The sequence below is a fragment of the Leucopleurus acutus genome (genome assembly GCF_964270905.1).
Source record: "Leucopleurus acutus genome assembly, chromosome: 4".
Taxonomy (NCBI): Eukaryota; Metazoa; Chordata; class Mammalia; order Artiodactyla; family Delphinidae; genus Leucopleurus; species Leucopleurus acutus.
Window position 1 is genome coordinate 73,635,061 of NC_139146.1, and position 14,366 is coordinate 73,649,426.

General features: G+C 35.5%; 1 protein-coding gene across 1 annotated transcript in view; it reads right to left on the reverse strand.

Moving 5' to 3' along the window:
• The window catches only part of CHIC2 (cysteine rich hydrophobic domain 2), a 47,455-nt gene that overhangs the window by 12,235 nt on the left and 20,854 nt on the right, over positions 1 to 14,366 (reverse strand). The window contains exons 2-3 of the mRNA XM_082838239.1: positions 12,878 to 12,932; positions 12,581 to 12,736 (exon numbers count right to left, since the gene is read on the reverse strand). Of these exons, the coding sequence (XP_082694365.1) occupies positions 12,581 to 12,736; positions 12,878 to 12,932 (211 nt within the window). The remainder of the gene's footprint in view (positions 1 to 12,580; positions 12,737 to 12,877; positions 12,933 to 14,366) is intronic.

The following is a 14,366-nucleotide window of genomic DNA, read 5'->3' on the forward strand; positions in this document are numbered from 1 at the left end:
ATGCAAAGAACAGCATAATCTTTATGTAAAGTCAAGGTAACTAGAGACTTATATTTCTGTGTAGGATGTCAAACTCAAGCCAACACTCCCATCACAAATAGAAACGGATAAACTGAAGAAGAAAAAAAACCCATTATTTTTAAAACATCAGAAAATTCTGGAAGCAACAAGGACTAGATGAAATAAAATCCAGAGAAGGAAAGAGCGCTTTTTAAATCATTTGATGATATGTACTGGCCATTTTCTTTCTTTGCTGATTAGAGAGGTCAGCTGAGGATTAGGCTTGGCACCAGTGGGACTCTACTAGGGAAAAGGGAAATCAACAGAGCTTTTGTAGGTTGTACAGCCTGGCCCAATGGACTGGAAATTAGATGTACCCTAAAATGCAAAGCCAGTTTTCCCTAGAGACACTACTGAATTCTGGGGCAGCATGGAAGGATGGGGGACCAAGACAAAAAGGCAGAGAAAAATTACTCATAGTCTCCTAGTATTTAGGAGACAAAATTCTGCTAGATGGAGGACGATCTGCAACAAACTCATGATTGGTCTCCCCCTCAAAACACTTGAACCTGCATAAGATGGAAAGCTAAACTCAAAATATCCGAAGGATACAACCTCCTGAGGAGAGGAGACAAAGACCTGCCAGGCCTCAATCAAAAGTCTGAAAGGGTCATACCCAAGAAATAGAAAACCAGAGATGGACTGAATCTACTAAACTTGCAACCCAGCCCAACCCACCTCAATCTCTCATTAGATCAAAGTGATCGTTCTCCTCAAGCTATCTGCCTAATACAGAACAGATGGGACCCTTGATTTTGGAAGATTTTTTCTGGAGTTTCTACTTCATTCTGTTTATAACATCTAGCATAAAATTTAAAACTAAGAGTCAGGAAAAAATGACCAATAATCAAAAGAAAAAACCCACAGAAACAGATCCACAGATAATTGAAGTATTGATATTAGCTGACAGGAATTTAAATTAACTATGATTAGTATGTTCAATTAAATAGAGGGAAAAGACGGACAAAATGGGTGAAAAGATGAAGAATTTCAAAAGAGGACTAGCCTCTATAAAAACATCAAATGGGGCTTCCCTGGTGGCGCAGTGGTTGAGAGTCCACCTGCCGATGCAGGGGACACGGGTTCGTGCCCCGGTCCGGGAAGATCCCACATGCCGCGGAGCGGCTAGGCCCATAAGCCATGGCCGCTGAGCCAGCACGTCCGGAGCCTGTGCTCCGCAACGAGAGAGGCCACGACGGTGAGAGGCCCACATAACGCAAAAAAAAACAAAAAAAACATCAAATGGACCTTCTAGAACTGAAAAATACACCATCTGAAATTAAGAACTCATGGCATGGGGTAACAGCAGACTGGACACTGAAGTAGGTGAGCAAATCTTTCTATAAACCACCACACCAATACTATGTTCTAAATATTCAGAGGGAACTGAATGTCAGCCAGCTCTAGGCAAAACACATTTTAAAGGAGTCGAACACATCTTTAAAGTCCCAGTGCCATCTCTGCACATTTAAGACTCAAAGTTTACACTTCTTTCTTGCATATCTTCTTTCATAATGAGAATTTAATTTAGTAACATGTTTTTACTCCAGCTAAAAACAAATCATCAGTGCCATTCACACTAACGGAAGTAATTTATTTAGTTTATGTAAGAATCAGTTTTCTAAGTTTCACGCCTAAAGTATTCTTTAAAATGAAACAGCAATAAATATATTCTTCTGGTCCTAAGAAATTTTTTACATGAGATCCCTTTTCCACAGCAATTGAAGTAAGATTTGAAAGAGGTTAAACCTATTTATCCTTATAATGTGGGAGATACTAAAGAAGAGGCAAGAAACTGCAAATTGAACACTTAAGGATAGATGGGTGTTAGAATACCCGATTCTACCTTCAGTGCGAGTCCCTGTCCCCCCTACTTTGCATTAACTCCTTACATGACATTCTCAGTCTCTCTAAGAGTAAATACACAAGTTTTAAGGAAGGGTGTAATATTATAAAAAGAAAAAACTTTACCAGAAATAATGTGTACTTATTTATTAGGGAGTGAGACCCTGATAATTTTTCAAAGACAGGGATGTTGATTTTTGTTTTTATAAAAGTAAAATAGAAGCAAAAGCAATATATCAACTCTTAGTTGTCCAACTGGAACTTTGTATAAAATCTGATTAAAATATACTGTTTTCCTGCATCTTTACCTCCTTTATGGCCTCCTTCCTTTACTGTTAGTTTGTATTTTCAAGAAATACAAATTTGTTTATGGGCTTCCCTGGTGGCGCAGTGGTTGGGAGTCTGCCTGCCGATGCAGGGGACACGGGTTCGTGGCCCGGTCCGGGAAGATCCCACATGCCGCGGAGCGGCTGGGCCCATGAGCCATGGCCGCTGAGCCTGCGCGTCCGGAGCCTGTGCTCCGCAACGGGAGAGGCCACAGCAGTGAGAGGCCCATGTACCACAAAAAAAAAACCAAATTTGTTTAAATATTAGGGAAAAAATAATTGGAAAGCTAAATCTGCTGAAAAACGAAAGTACTGCAAAAGCTAATATAAAATGCTTGAACACTGTTACCATTTATAAATCAACTGGATAAACTTACAACACTCAATGGGCCTGAATCTCCTATCTTGTGAAATAATGATCTTTTAAGTTTCTTCCAAACCTCTAAAATCCCCCTGCTTCCAGGTATAAAATTAAATTATGATAAGTAATAAAAAACAGCTTGATTTTGTATCCTTATCGAAGAGTGAAAAAAAAGCATATCTGAGGCTTTAAGCCTGGGGTTCAAATTATGGCCTAGCTTTGTAGACTGTGGGATCTCAAACAGATTACTTAACTTCTGAGCCTCAGTTTTCTCATCCTTAAAATAGGAATAATATGAATGCCTACTCTTGGAATTTGGGGAAGATTGAATGACACAGTACAAGTAAATTGATTAACTCAATGACCCTGGCATTAAGTGAACACTCAAGATTAGAAGAGAACGTTTGGGTTTTGCAATATATATGTGTATCAGATCATCATGTTATATACTTTAAACTTATGCAATGTTATGTGTCAATACAGCTCAGTAAAGCTGGGGGTGGGGGAAGAATGCATGGGGTAGATCTTACATTAAATGTTCTTGTCACACCTACACACAAAAAAAAAGAGGGAGGAAAGGAGTGAGTTATTAGAGGTGATGGTTGGGTTTACAGCACCGCTTATAATGTTGGTTTCACAGATGTATACTTATCTTGAACATATGAAAGCCCTTATAAATATGTTATATTTATAGAAATAAAGCAATTGGATAGCATTCGTTAAAAAAAAGTTAGCACTGGTTTTCCTATACTTTCAATTAATAATAATGATTGTCATAAGACTACATTTAACTCATCATCTCTTTTGTTTACCAGAAACTTTTCAAGATCGCCCTTCACTAAAATTTCATTGATGTTTTTAAGTTTGTTTTGCTTTCATTACCTGAAACATATTAGCATTTTTCTTTATCTAATTAATTCTTCATCCAAAGGTTCACTGACATTCTCATGATTCAGAGTTACTGAATACAAATGCTCAAATCCCAAACACAGAGTAAATTAGAGTTCTAAAAGTTTTGGGTAACTTTTAATACTGTTAGTATAACTGAGTAAGTATACTTCAAATTCCTCTCATATACAAATATTTGCAGCTCTTTGGTTATGACTGTCCTAGGTTCACTTTCCCTTGAATTTTTTTAAGTCTTACAAGGCTGCATTCTCGCTCAAAACCCTCTACTCTTGACCTCTTCCATTTGGATTTTCCACCCCTTCTATACCCCAACCAAAGTAACTCACAATTATTGGATAACTAAACTTGAGGTTGACAGAAAAGATATCTAGAAGTAAATCTAAGCATAATACAACTTAAAGTAAAACAGTTAGATGAGATACAGGCCTTTTTTTTTTTAATCAAAGTTTCAAAACTAAATAGCAATTATCCAAAAAGAACTCAGAGAAGCCAAAAAAGTAAAAGGAAAACTAAAAAAAAACAAAGAAAGAAAATATTTACTAAAATGTTAAATCTTTAGATTTGAAATAAAAATCAATATTGAGAACTTCTTTACTTAGAGCTTGGAAATAGCGATGTTTTGTAGACCTACACAGTTCAATTTCCAAAGGATTATAGATTTTTAGGGCTGGAGAGTACCTAGAGAGATTAGTCAGCCTCTCTTCTTCTGAGATTAAAAGAAAAAGAAGATGTGGGGGGGATGGTGGTGAAAGTCCAGTCTCAGAGAGGTTTTAAGCGACTCTCTCAAAGTCACTCAGCTTCAAACACTAATTTACTATTGTTTATACTTTATCACACTGCTCCTGCAGAAAAAAAAAATGTTATCTACTCTAAAAGACAAGATGCTTTTATTTACTTAGGAATCTTATTTTGAATAGTGAGGACTATATCTTCTGAAATGTTACGTTCTTACTACTCACGAATTTCAAAAGCCAAAAGGTACATTCATTCAGCAAATACTTATTGAACATAAAGTAGACGAGAGGCACTGTGAGAGGCACTGGGGATATAGTAGTTAGCAAGACAGACACTGGGAAGAATAATAAAATGATATTAATAGCAACTGCCGTTAACTAAGCACACACCATAGCCAAAATGCTATACTAAGTACCCTACATGCACTTGCTCTAATTTTTAAAACAACACTGCAAAGAAGAGATTAACGCCGTCTTAGAGAGGTTAAACTGAGGTTTAGAGAGAGTGAACTGATCATTCTGAGTAAGTACCACTTTCCAAACCAGTTCCTCTAGCACCAAAGTGCAGGTCCCAGCTACCACATGTTGCAGCCTATTTCCCTATTCCTAAAGAAATGATTCCCTGATACAGGACAACATACAAATAAAAGTATAAAGGGAATGGAAATATACACTATTTACAACAAATCCATACAGAGAGCACTTTTAGAAAGCCACACAATTTTGGTCATCATATGTAAGACAGAGATTAAAGCACTAAAAAAAGGAGGTAAAGACAACTCACTAGATTAAGAAATTGGTGTATAAACATTCTAAAACTTAAGAGTTCTTCAGTCAGAAAGAATAATGGCTGAGAGCATATATAGACAAAGTCTATAAAACCACTAAATGTGGGATATTTTATATATATATGCAAAATCTTAGAAGACTGAAACTAATAGTTACTTTAGGATGGAAAACAAGCTAAAACAAAAAATACTGTAACACAATGTACAGTAAAATTATGAAACTTGTTTCCTCAATAAATAAGCCAGGCTGGAAGAAAAACAAGTCATAAAGAGTTCACTTACTTAGACATCAATTTTCAAAACTATAATATTACAATTAAGGCACAATCAAAAAGCAAAGTATAATCACAAGTATCAACGAAAATAAGCTTTTGCAAAGTAAAGGTCATAAGATCTACTTAATGAAGCTGAAGCATTTTATTTGCTTGTAAGCTCCTCAAGCTCTTACAAAGAAGAGCAAAAGGCTGAGGTTTTCTGCTTTATTGTCTTCCAAGCACTTATCACTATCTGTAATTACCTCATTGCTTTCTGTCTACTTTTTAAGTCTACAAGAGGAAACATATAACCTCTAAACAGTATCTAAACAGCATCTTAAACAGTACCAAGTCCACAGTGCTGCTTTAGAAATATTAATTGAATTAATGAATAAGTAACTTCCAGAGAATGGCATACTAGCAGCATAAAGAAGTGGTAGCTAAAACCAGCAATTTCATAAGACACATATGCTTATATTCTAAGAGTATCAACTTTATTCAATAAATCATTTTAAACATTTTCTATTAAAAAAATATATGTTTTGTAATAGAATGTAAAATTCAGATGAGTGTCTGAGATGTAACACAAGACTTCAAACATATTTTGTGACTGTAGGTGGCTACTTCATATTTCTAGACCCTAAGGACATATATTTATTGTCTTTTGTTATTAGAGCTACTTCATGAAAAACATGACAAGTACTTACAAACTTAAACTATCTCTGCACTCATCTAGCCAATTCTCCAAATAGACTACATGCTCTTTGAGTATAGCGTTAATATAAATCTTTCAATCCGCAGCACAGTAGTTATTTGTCAAAACACTTCTATAAAAAGAGGACATTCAGACTTTCATTTTCAGCGATGATGCAGCAATAGGCACCAGATTTACCCTCTGGCCTGAAACCACCAAAACAAACAAACAAAAACCCAAAATACCCCTCAAAGCATATGAAACTGTTTTCAAGACAACGGACAACAGACAAGGAAAGACCAGAATTCCTGGGAGACAGAGACAAATGAGAAAGGCCCTATGTTTCCCATGATTACTGATGTCAGAGAGCTTCCAGGCCACAGTGAATGGAGGGAGAGCCCAGACAAAGCCGGCAACTCCGAGTTAAGGAGACTGAGCTGAGAATCTGAGGAAACCAAGGCAGCTAGAAGCCACAGAACAGAGTACCAGAGAGGAAAGTGCTGCAAAGAACTCCAAAGATCTGCAGATAGTGTCTACTGAGTATCAAGGTGAGTGCTGAGCAGCACACGTGGGTAAGGAAACTACCAAAGGTAGAGCAAAGAACTACTAGAAAGGATTACAGGAAGAGTATCCCAAACCGACAAATATCCAGCACAAAGCCTCTTTCCATGAGCCATACTAGAGAACATCACAATTAACAAGCTACTGAGTAAAGTAACCAGGAAGGTCTTGCCTCACTAGTGCTCAGCCCTAGACTACACCCTGCCCTGGTTCCTCGAGAAGTTAAGCACAAACTGTGATATATATGCATAATGGGATATTATTCAACCATAAAAAAGAATGGAGAATTGATACACATTACAACACAGAGGAACCTTGATGAGTGCTCCTAAAATTTAAGGAAGAAATAATGCATATTCTGCACAAACTCATCCAGAAAACTGAAGAGGAGGGAACACTTCCCAACTCATTTTGTAAGGCTATCACTACCCCAATGCCAAAATCAGACATTACGAGAAAAGACTACAGAAAAATATCCCTCATGAACACAGATATAAGACTTCTAAACAAACTTATAGTCTATCAAATCCAACAAAACTATTAAAAGAAAAATAGGCATGACCAAGTGAGGTTCATTCCAGGAATGCAAGGTTGGTTTAACATCCAAAAATCCAATCAATTCCACATATTTCTAAACTAAAAACGAAAAACCATATAACCACTCTAAAGAAGCAGAAAAGGTATCTGACAAAATCCACCATCTATTCCTGATAAAAACTCTCCACAAACTAGTAGAATAAAACTTACTCAGATGATAAAGGACATCTACAAAATCCTGTCATTAATATGATATGGAATGATGAAAGTGAGAATGCATTCCCCCTAATATCAGGAGCAAGACAAGGACATATGTTCTCACTGCTTCTAATCAGTGTTTTTCTGGAGATTCTAGTCAGTGCAGTTAGAAATAAATAAATTAAATCCAAAGCAAGGAGAAGAAATAATAAAAATAAGAGCAAAAAGCAGTGAAATTGAAAACAGAAAAATAGAGAAAATCAGGCCTAAAGGAGTCCACTCTCGTCACTCCTATTCAACATTTTACTGGAAATCCTACTCAGTGAAAAAAGAGAGAAAGAAATAAAAGGTATACAGATTAGAAATCAAGAAATAAAACAACATAGTTATCTATGTGGAAAATCCCATAGAATGTACAAAAACATTCCTGTAATATAATAAGATCACAGGACACAATGTCAATATACAAAAATCAATTGTATTTTTTATGTACTAGCAATGAACAACTGGAAATCAAAAATTTAAAAATACCATTAATAGCACCAAAACCAAAGAAATAAGTACATATAAAGCTAACAAAATATGTGCATGATCTGTATGCTATGCAAAAAATTACAAAATACTGATGAAAAAGAAATCAAAGAAGACCTAAATAAATAGAGAGGTATGCCACATTAATGGTTTAGAAGACTTGTTAAGATGTCTATTTTCTCCATATTGATCTATAATTTCAATCCATCAAAATCCCAGCATATTTTTTTAGACACAACAATCTGATTCTAAAACATATATGAAAAATGAAAGAAATTAGAATAGCCAAAACAATCCTGAAAAAGAAGAAGTTTAGAAGACTTGCCCTACCTGATTCCACACTTACTATGAAGCTATAAGGTACTAAACTATATATATATATACACACACACACACACACATATATATGTATATATATATACACACACACTAGATACTATATATACATATATATAGATGTATCTTGTATATAGTACTTTATAGTTTTATAGTAGGTACTACAGCACTATAGCATATATATATATATATATACTATATACTATACAGCTATAAAATATTATAAATAAGACCACATGGTATTGAAATCAAGATGGACACAAGTCAATAGAACAGAACAGAGTCCAGAAATAGATCCACATAAATATGGTTGATTGACTTTTGACAATGTACCCATACAATGGCAATTTAATGGAAAAAGGATAGTCTTTTCAACAAATCACCCTGGAAAACTTGAAGTCATATGCACAAAATGAACTTTGATCTACTCACACCTGTACAAATACTGACTCAAAATGGGTGATAGACCTAAAAGCAAAATGCAGAAGAGATCACAGGAGAAAAATGTTGTGACCCTAATTTAGGCAAAGAATTCTTAGATATGACACCAAATGCACAATCAATTTTTAAAAAATTAACAAATTGGACTTAAGCAAAATAAAAAACTTTTGCTCTGCCAAAGACATTAAGAGAATGAAAAGACAATTACAGACTGCAAAAATATATTTGCAAGTTATCTATCTGACAAGGGATGTCCTTCAATTGGTGAATGGATAAACAAATTGTGATACATCCATACAATAGAATGCTACTCAGCAATAAAAAAGAATAAACTATTGATACATGAAACAAAACAGATGACTCTAAAATGCACTACCTGAATGAAAGAAGCCAGATTCAAGTGGCTATATACACTGTATACTTCCATTCATACAATATTCTAGAAAAGGCAGAACCATAGGGATAGAGAACAGATCAGTGTTGCCAGGGTTTAAAAACCGAACAGGGTGTGACTGCAGTGGGACAGAAAAAGGAAGTTTTTTGAAGTGAAAGAACTGTAATGTATCTTGATTGTGGCAGTACACAACTCTATGCATTTGTCAAAAATCATAGAACTGTACATCAAAAAGAGAAAATTTTACTGTATATTAAATAATTTTCAAAAATAGGCTGAGGTAATTTTTTTTTTTTTTTTGAGGTAATTTTTTTAAAAGGAAAAGGCAGACTTCCCTGGTGGCACAGCGGTTGAGAATCCGCCTGCCAGTGCAGGGGACACAGGTGCAAGCCCTGGTCCAGGAAGATCCCACATGCCCCAGAGAAACTAAGCCCGTGCACTACAACTACTGAGCCTACACTATAGAGCCCGCGAGCCACAACTACTGAGCCCACACACTTAGAGCCCCATGCTCTGCAACAAGAGAAGCCACCGCAACGAGAAGTCCGTGCACCACAACGAAGAGGAGCCCCCACTCGCCACAACTAGAGAAAGCCTACACATGGCAACGAAGACCCAACACAGCCAAAAAATAAATAAATTTTAAAAAAAATTAAAAGGAAAAGGCAATTTGGAAGACCTAAAAATAATAACGATAGGACAGATTAAAAACCAGGTCTCTGGAACATGGCCAGGTCATAAAAAGGATCACTCATTTGGGGATGGGTTTCAAAGACAAGGCAGAAATATAGTTATTCAAACTATTAAGTAATGTTAGGAAGGTGAAAACGCTAAGCTGCATATGGAGTATGCCTTTGGTCCTGATTTGCCTTAGAGTGAGACAATTCTAACCGTATAAGACGATTCCACATCACAAACGAGGACAAAGCAGAGGTTCAGAGGGGTTCAGAGGCTGGCAATCAGGCTGGGTTTTAGCTTTTATTTATACTAGTACCTCTAAATCAAGGGTTCTTAACATGGAATACCTAGATAGAATTCCAGCAGTCTGTGAAAGTGGACAGAACAAAAATTCATCTTTAATTTCACTAACCTCTAACTGAAATGTAGTATATTTCCTTAGGCTATGAATGCATGCAACTAACTGTGGTAGTTTAAATAGGACCTGTATATTTATCACTCATAGAAATCACAGATTTTTCCTATAACATCATACTACCATGAGTCCCCTGCTATCTTATTTTGCATGCATTAATAAATATTTATAAAGCACACATTTGAGGGGTTTCAGTATTTTGATAACTATGTAATTGGTTTCCTGAATAATCCAATGTATTTGAAAACACATTTAAGATACATTAAACCTTTCCAAACACAAATAAAACATTATTCTAAGAAAGGGTTCATAGGCTTCCCCAGACTATCAAAGGGGTCTATGATAAATAAAAGGTTAAAAATCCCTGCTCCAAATCATCCTGCCCCCATTTTACAAAGCACCCCTTTTTTCAGGGCCTCTAATACTCTTCATACATGCATGAAGGGTCCCTCTCTCCAATTATATAATAGTTTAAACCCTTGACAGGGAAATGAACAGTTTTTTAAGCAGTAGTCAAATTTTTTATGCCCACTGGACAGTAGAGTCCATAAAAAATTAAATCATATAAATACAAGAAAGACCTTATACGTAGTAATACACAGTTGAATGAAGTGTACTTTCTGAAACTACAGACTGAAATAACCTAAAAAAGTCAATCTACCTTATGTCTCAAATAAGAAGGAATTTAATGAAAGCATCTGAAATATGATCTTCTTACTAAGAATTCATGGAGAAGGGTAGGAAGTTTACTTTTGTTTTCTAAATCCTACACTGTGTGCACACTGCAATGTCTTGTTTACTCATTTAAAAAGTAAAAAACAGAATCTCAAAACCTCAAAAAAATAAAAATAACTAGGTCACAAAAGTTTCTACAGTAATAAAACTCTCTGATTCCTTGGGTTAAATAACAGCAAATGGCCAACCAAGTAAGATATAGCAGTCACTTAAACAATGGAAATGCCCAAACAGTAGGAAGAAGTGAGAGGCTCTAAACTATAAGAGCTACAAATTCAACTGTGGATGCAGGTACAACCATATTTTTTTTTCCTTTTAATCTATGGTAGGAAGATGATCTGGTGAGAACTATGGGGGGGAAAAAAAGAAATATTCTTGGAATATAAAAAAGTAAATATTACAGTAAATATTACAATAGTAATTTTATTATGAAGGTAATATCTACTTCCTATTAATAAAATGCACTAGTTAAATATTTTTCCAGTAGAAATATACATCTTATTATGCAAAACAAAAAAGGACAAATAGAATTTGCTTTTCCATATTTCCTATCATTTGATGACAAAATGAAATGTAGCCACACAAAACTATACATTCAATTTCAATGTAATGGTATTTCATTTTTATACATTTAATTACACAATTTTTTAAAGCTTTTTAACAAAAATATAACACATTCAATCTATACTAATTTGCCTTATCTCTACCCACATCTTGGAAATTTTTTATTATAAGCAGTCAAAATTATTACACTTTAGATCTTTTCAGATTACAGGATTACTATGTACTCATCACAGGAAACTTGTAAAATAACAAAAAAAATTTCTTTGAATAAAAAAAGAAAACAGAATTCCCCATAATTTCACCAAATAAAAATAAGCACTATTACCATTTTATTTCTTCTATGGGTACTATCTTACATTTCAGTAATAATGCTATTAATCAACATATATTAGACTCTTGCTCTGAGCTATTCAACTAAAAGCTTTACAAACACTATTTTATTTTATCCTTACAACAGTCCTATTCAAGTAGGGAGGTAAATATTGCCATTTTACAAATATGTCAACTACAGTTTAAAGAGGTTAGGAAGGGACTTTCCTGGTGGCGCAGTGGTTAAGAATCCACCTGCCAATGCAGGGGACGTGGGTTCGAGCCCTGGTCTGGGAAGATCCCACATGCCACAGAGCAACTAAGCCCGTGCGCCACAACTACTGAGCCCGAGCTCTAGAGCCCGTGCGCCACAACTACTGAGCCTGTGCTCTAGAGCCCGCGTGCCACAACTACTGAAGCCTGCGTGCCTAGAGCCCATGCTCTGCAACAAGAGAAAGCCACCACAATGAGAAGCCCGAGCTTCGCAACAAAGAGTAGCCCCCCGCTCACCACGACTAGAGAAAGCCTACACACAGCAACAAAGACCCAATGCAGCAATAAATAAACAAACAAACAAATAAATAAATAGGTTAGGAAACATGCCTAGAAGGTCAGAGATAAGTGGCAGACCTGAACCCAAATTTTCAATTACCACCATGAATGTATACGTAGAGAACACTATATTCTACCCTAACGTAATGTCCTATGTCATAAAAATTATAATTTTCAGATTGCTATTTAATATAACAGCATGTGGACGTAACTTAATCACTCCTCTATTGCATCAAATTATTTCTGTATAGTATTCAGAATAGTGTGATGCATTCAATACAAAAAATAAAAACTAGGTAAATGCAAGATTTGGCTTGTCAACTTCTATATTTAAATTAAAATATATAATTCAACTTACTCTTTTACTGAGGCAAATAACTGGCCACATACTGCAGCCTAGTGTGCAGCAGCAACAAAGGCAGCCACAAAGTAGCCAACGTACATTAACAGGAAGGTTCTTCTTAAGACAACTGTTAACTCTGTTGATGCTGGCTTTAAATTCTTCAGGAGCTACCTAAAGAAAAATTTTAAGAAATAACAACACTGCAGTATTAATGTCAATAAACATGTCTCATTAGCATAAATTTTTCTAATTTGTTAGGGAAAGGCTTTAGTTTTGAGGCATACAAATAATACCTAAATAATTGACACTCACTTTTCCAGTTAATGAAGAAGGGAATTCTGATTCAAATTTGTTGCTCAGTCCAAATCTATTTTTTAAAAAAAGAAAAATATGTTATTACATGTCATTGTTGCAACAAATACACCATTTAACTTAATCAAATGTCAAGTAAATAGAGTGCAACTTTATACACAGAATAACAATAGAAGTTTGAGACACACTGTCATCAGCAATTTATGAAATGTAACAAGCAATTTTAGCAGCTGAATCAGAACTTTTATACAAGAGGCTGAGAATATACAAAGACATGACTTCTTTGGAGCTATCTTTGTGAGCCAAATAGTACTGTGGAAAACAACACAACTGTCCAATTCTGTCAAAATTACTAAGATTCTTCCAATTAAGTAACAGGAAGCTAAAATCTCTGCTATTAATTACTCTTTACGTCAAGAGCATTTTGCTAACTCTCAAAAAAGGGATAACATGTCTAAGAACGCGAATTACATTTTCTGAGATCAGCATATCTACACTGCTATTACAGCTACAGAATGTCAAAAACACCTGGAACAAAACAGCTACTTCAACTTTCAAATACCAAGACATTTGCTACACATACCCCCAAAGAAATGAAACCAAGGTAGTGCATTTTAACATCTTTAAGCTTTTAAGTGTCTTTAAAGATCATGAGGATTGACTGGGCACTTGACTATTTCTTTGCATAAGTTAGTGGGAAAGAATAAAACATTCATAGACAACATTGGTAATAGCAGACTGCACCCTGGAAATAAAATTGAGATGCTTACATATGATGACTTTTAGTGGACCCTGGAGCCAAATTTTTTTTCCGGTTTTATTGAGATATACTTGACATTTAACACTGCATTAATTTAAGGTGTACAACCTAATGATCTGATACATGCATGCATTGTGAAATGATTACCACAGTAAGTTTAGTTCACATCCATCACCTCACTGTTACATTTTTTTTTTCCTGTGAAGAAAATGCTTAAAATTCACTCTCTTAGCAACACTTGAATACACAATACTGCATCTTGGGTATCTGGCACTGGTAAGAGGGATCCCCTAAGATATTCTGTATGAAACAGCTGGCCAGGTCAAGGATTTCTAACTCAACCATCAGTGGAGCTAGAGAGAGAAATCAAATAAGGTAGGCTGTGTGCAGTCAATAAGGAGTGGTGGAGACCAGCCAAGCAGAGGTATACAATTTGTGTGTGTGTGAATGTAATGAGTCAGATCCAGCTGATTACTGTCACACTAGAATGCAGGCCCACCTTTGACAGGTTGTATTTTTCTTCTTCTAAGAGGAGATGGAAAACCAGATTTCTCTGCAAAATTTCCCACCTTTATAATACTGTGCAAGTCAATCACAACACTTCTGTGGGTCAGGTTGTCGTTTGCATCATGATCTAGACTTCCTTACAACATGTAGATGGTGGCATCTGAGACCATTTTGTCATCATCTTAAAGTACTTTCAAAAATTACTTAATAGCAGCATTGAAA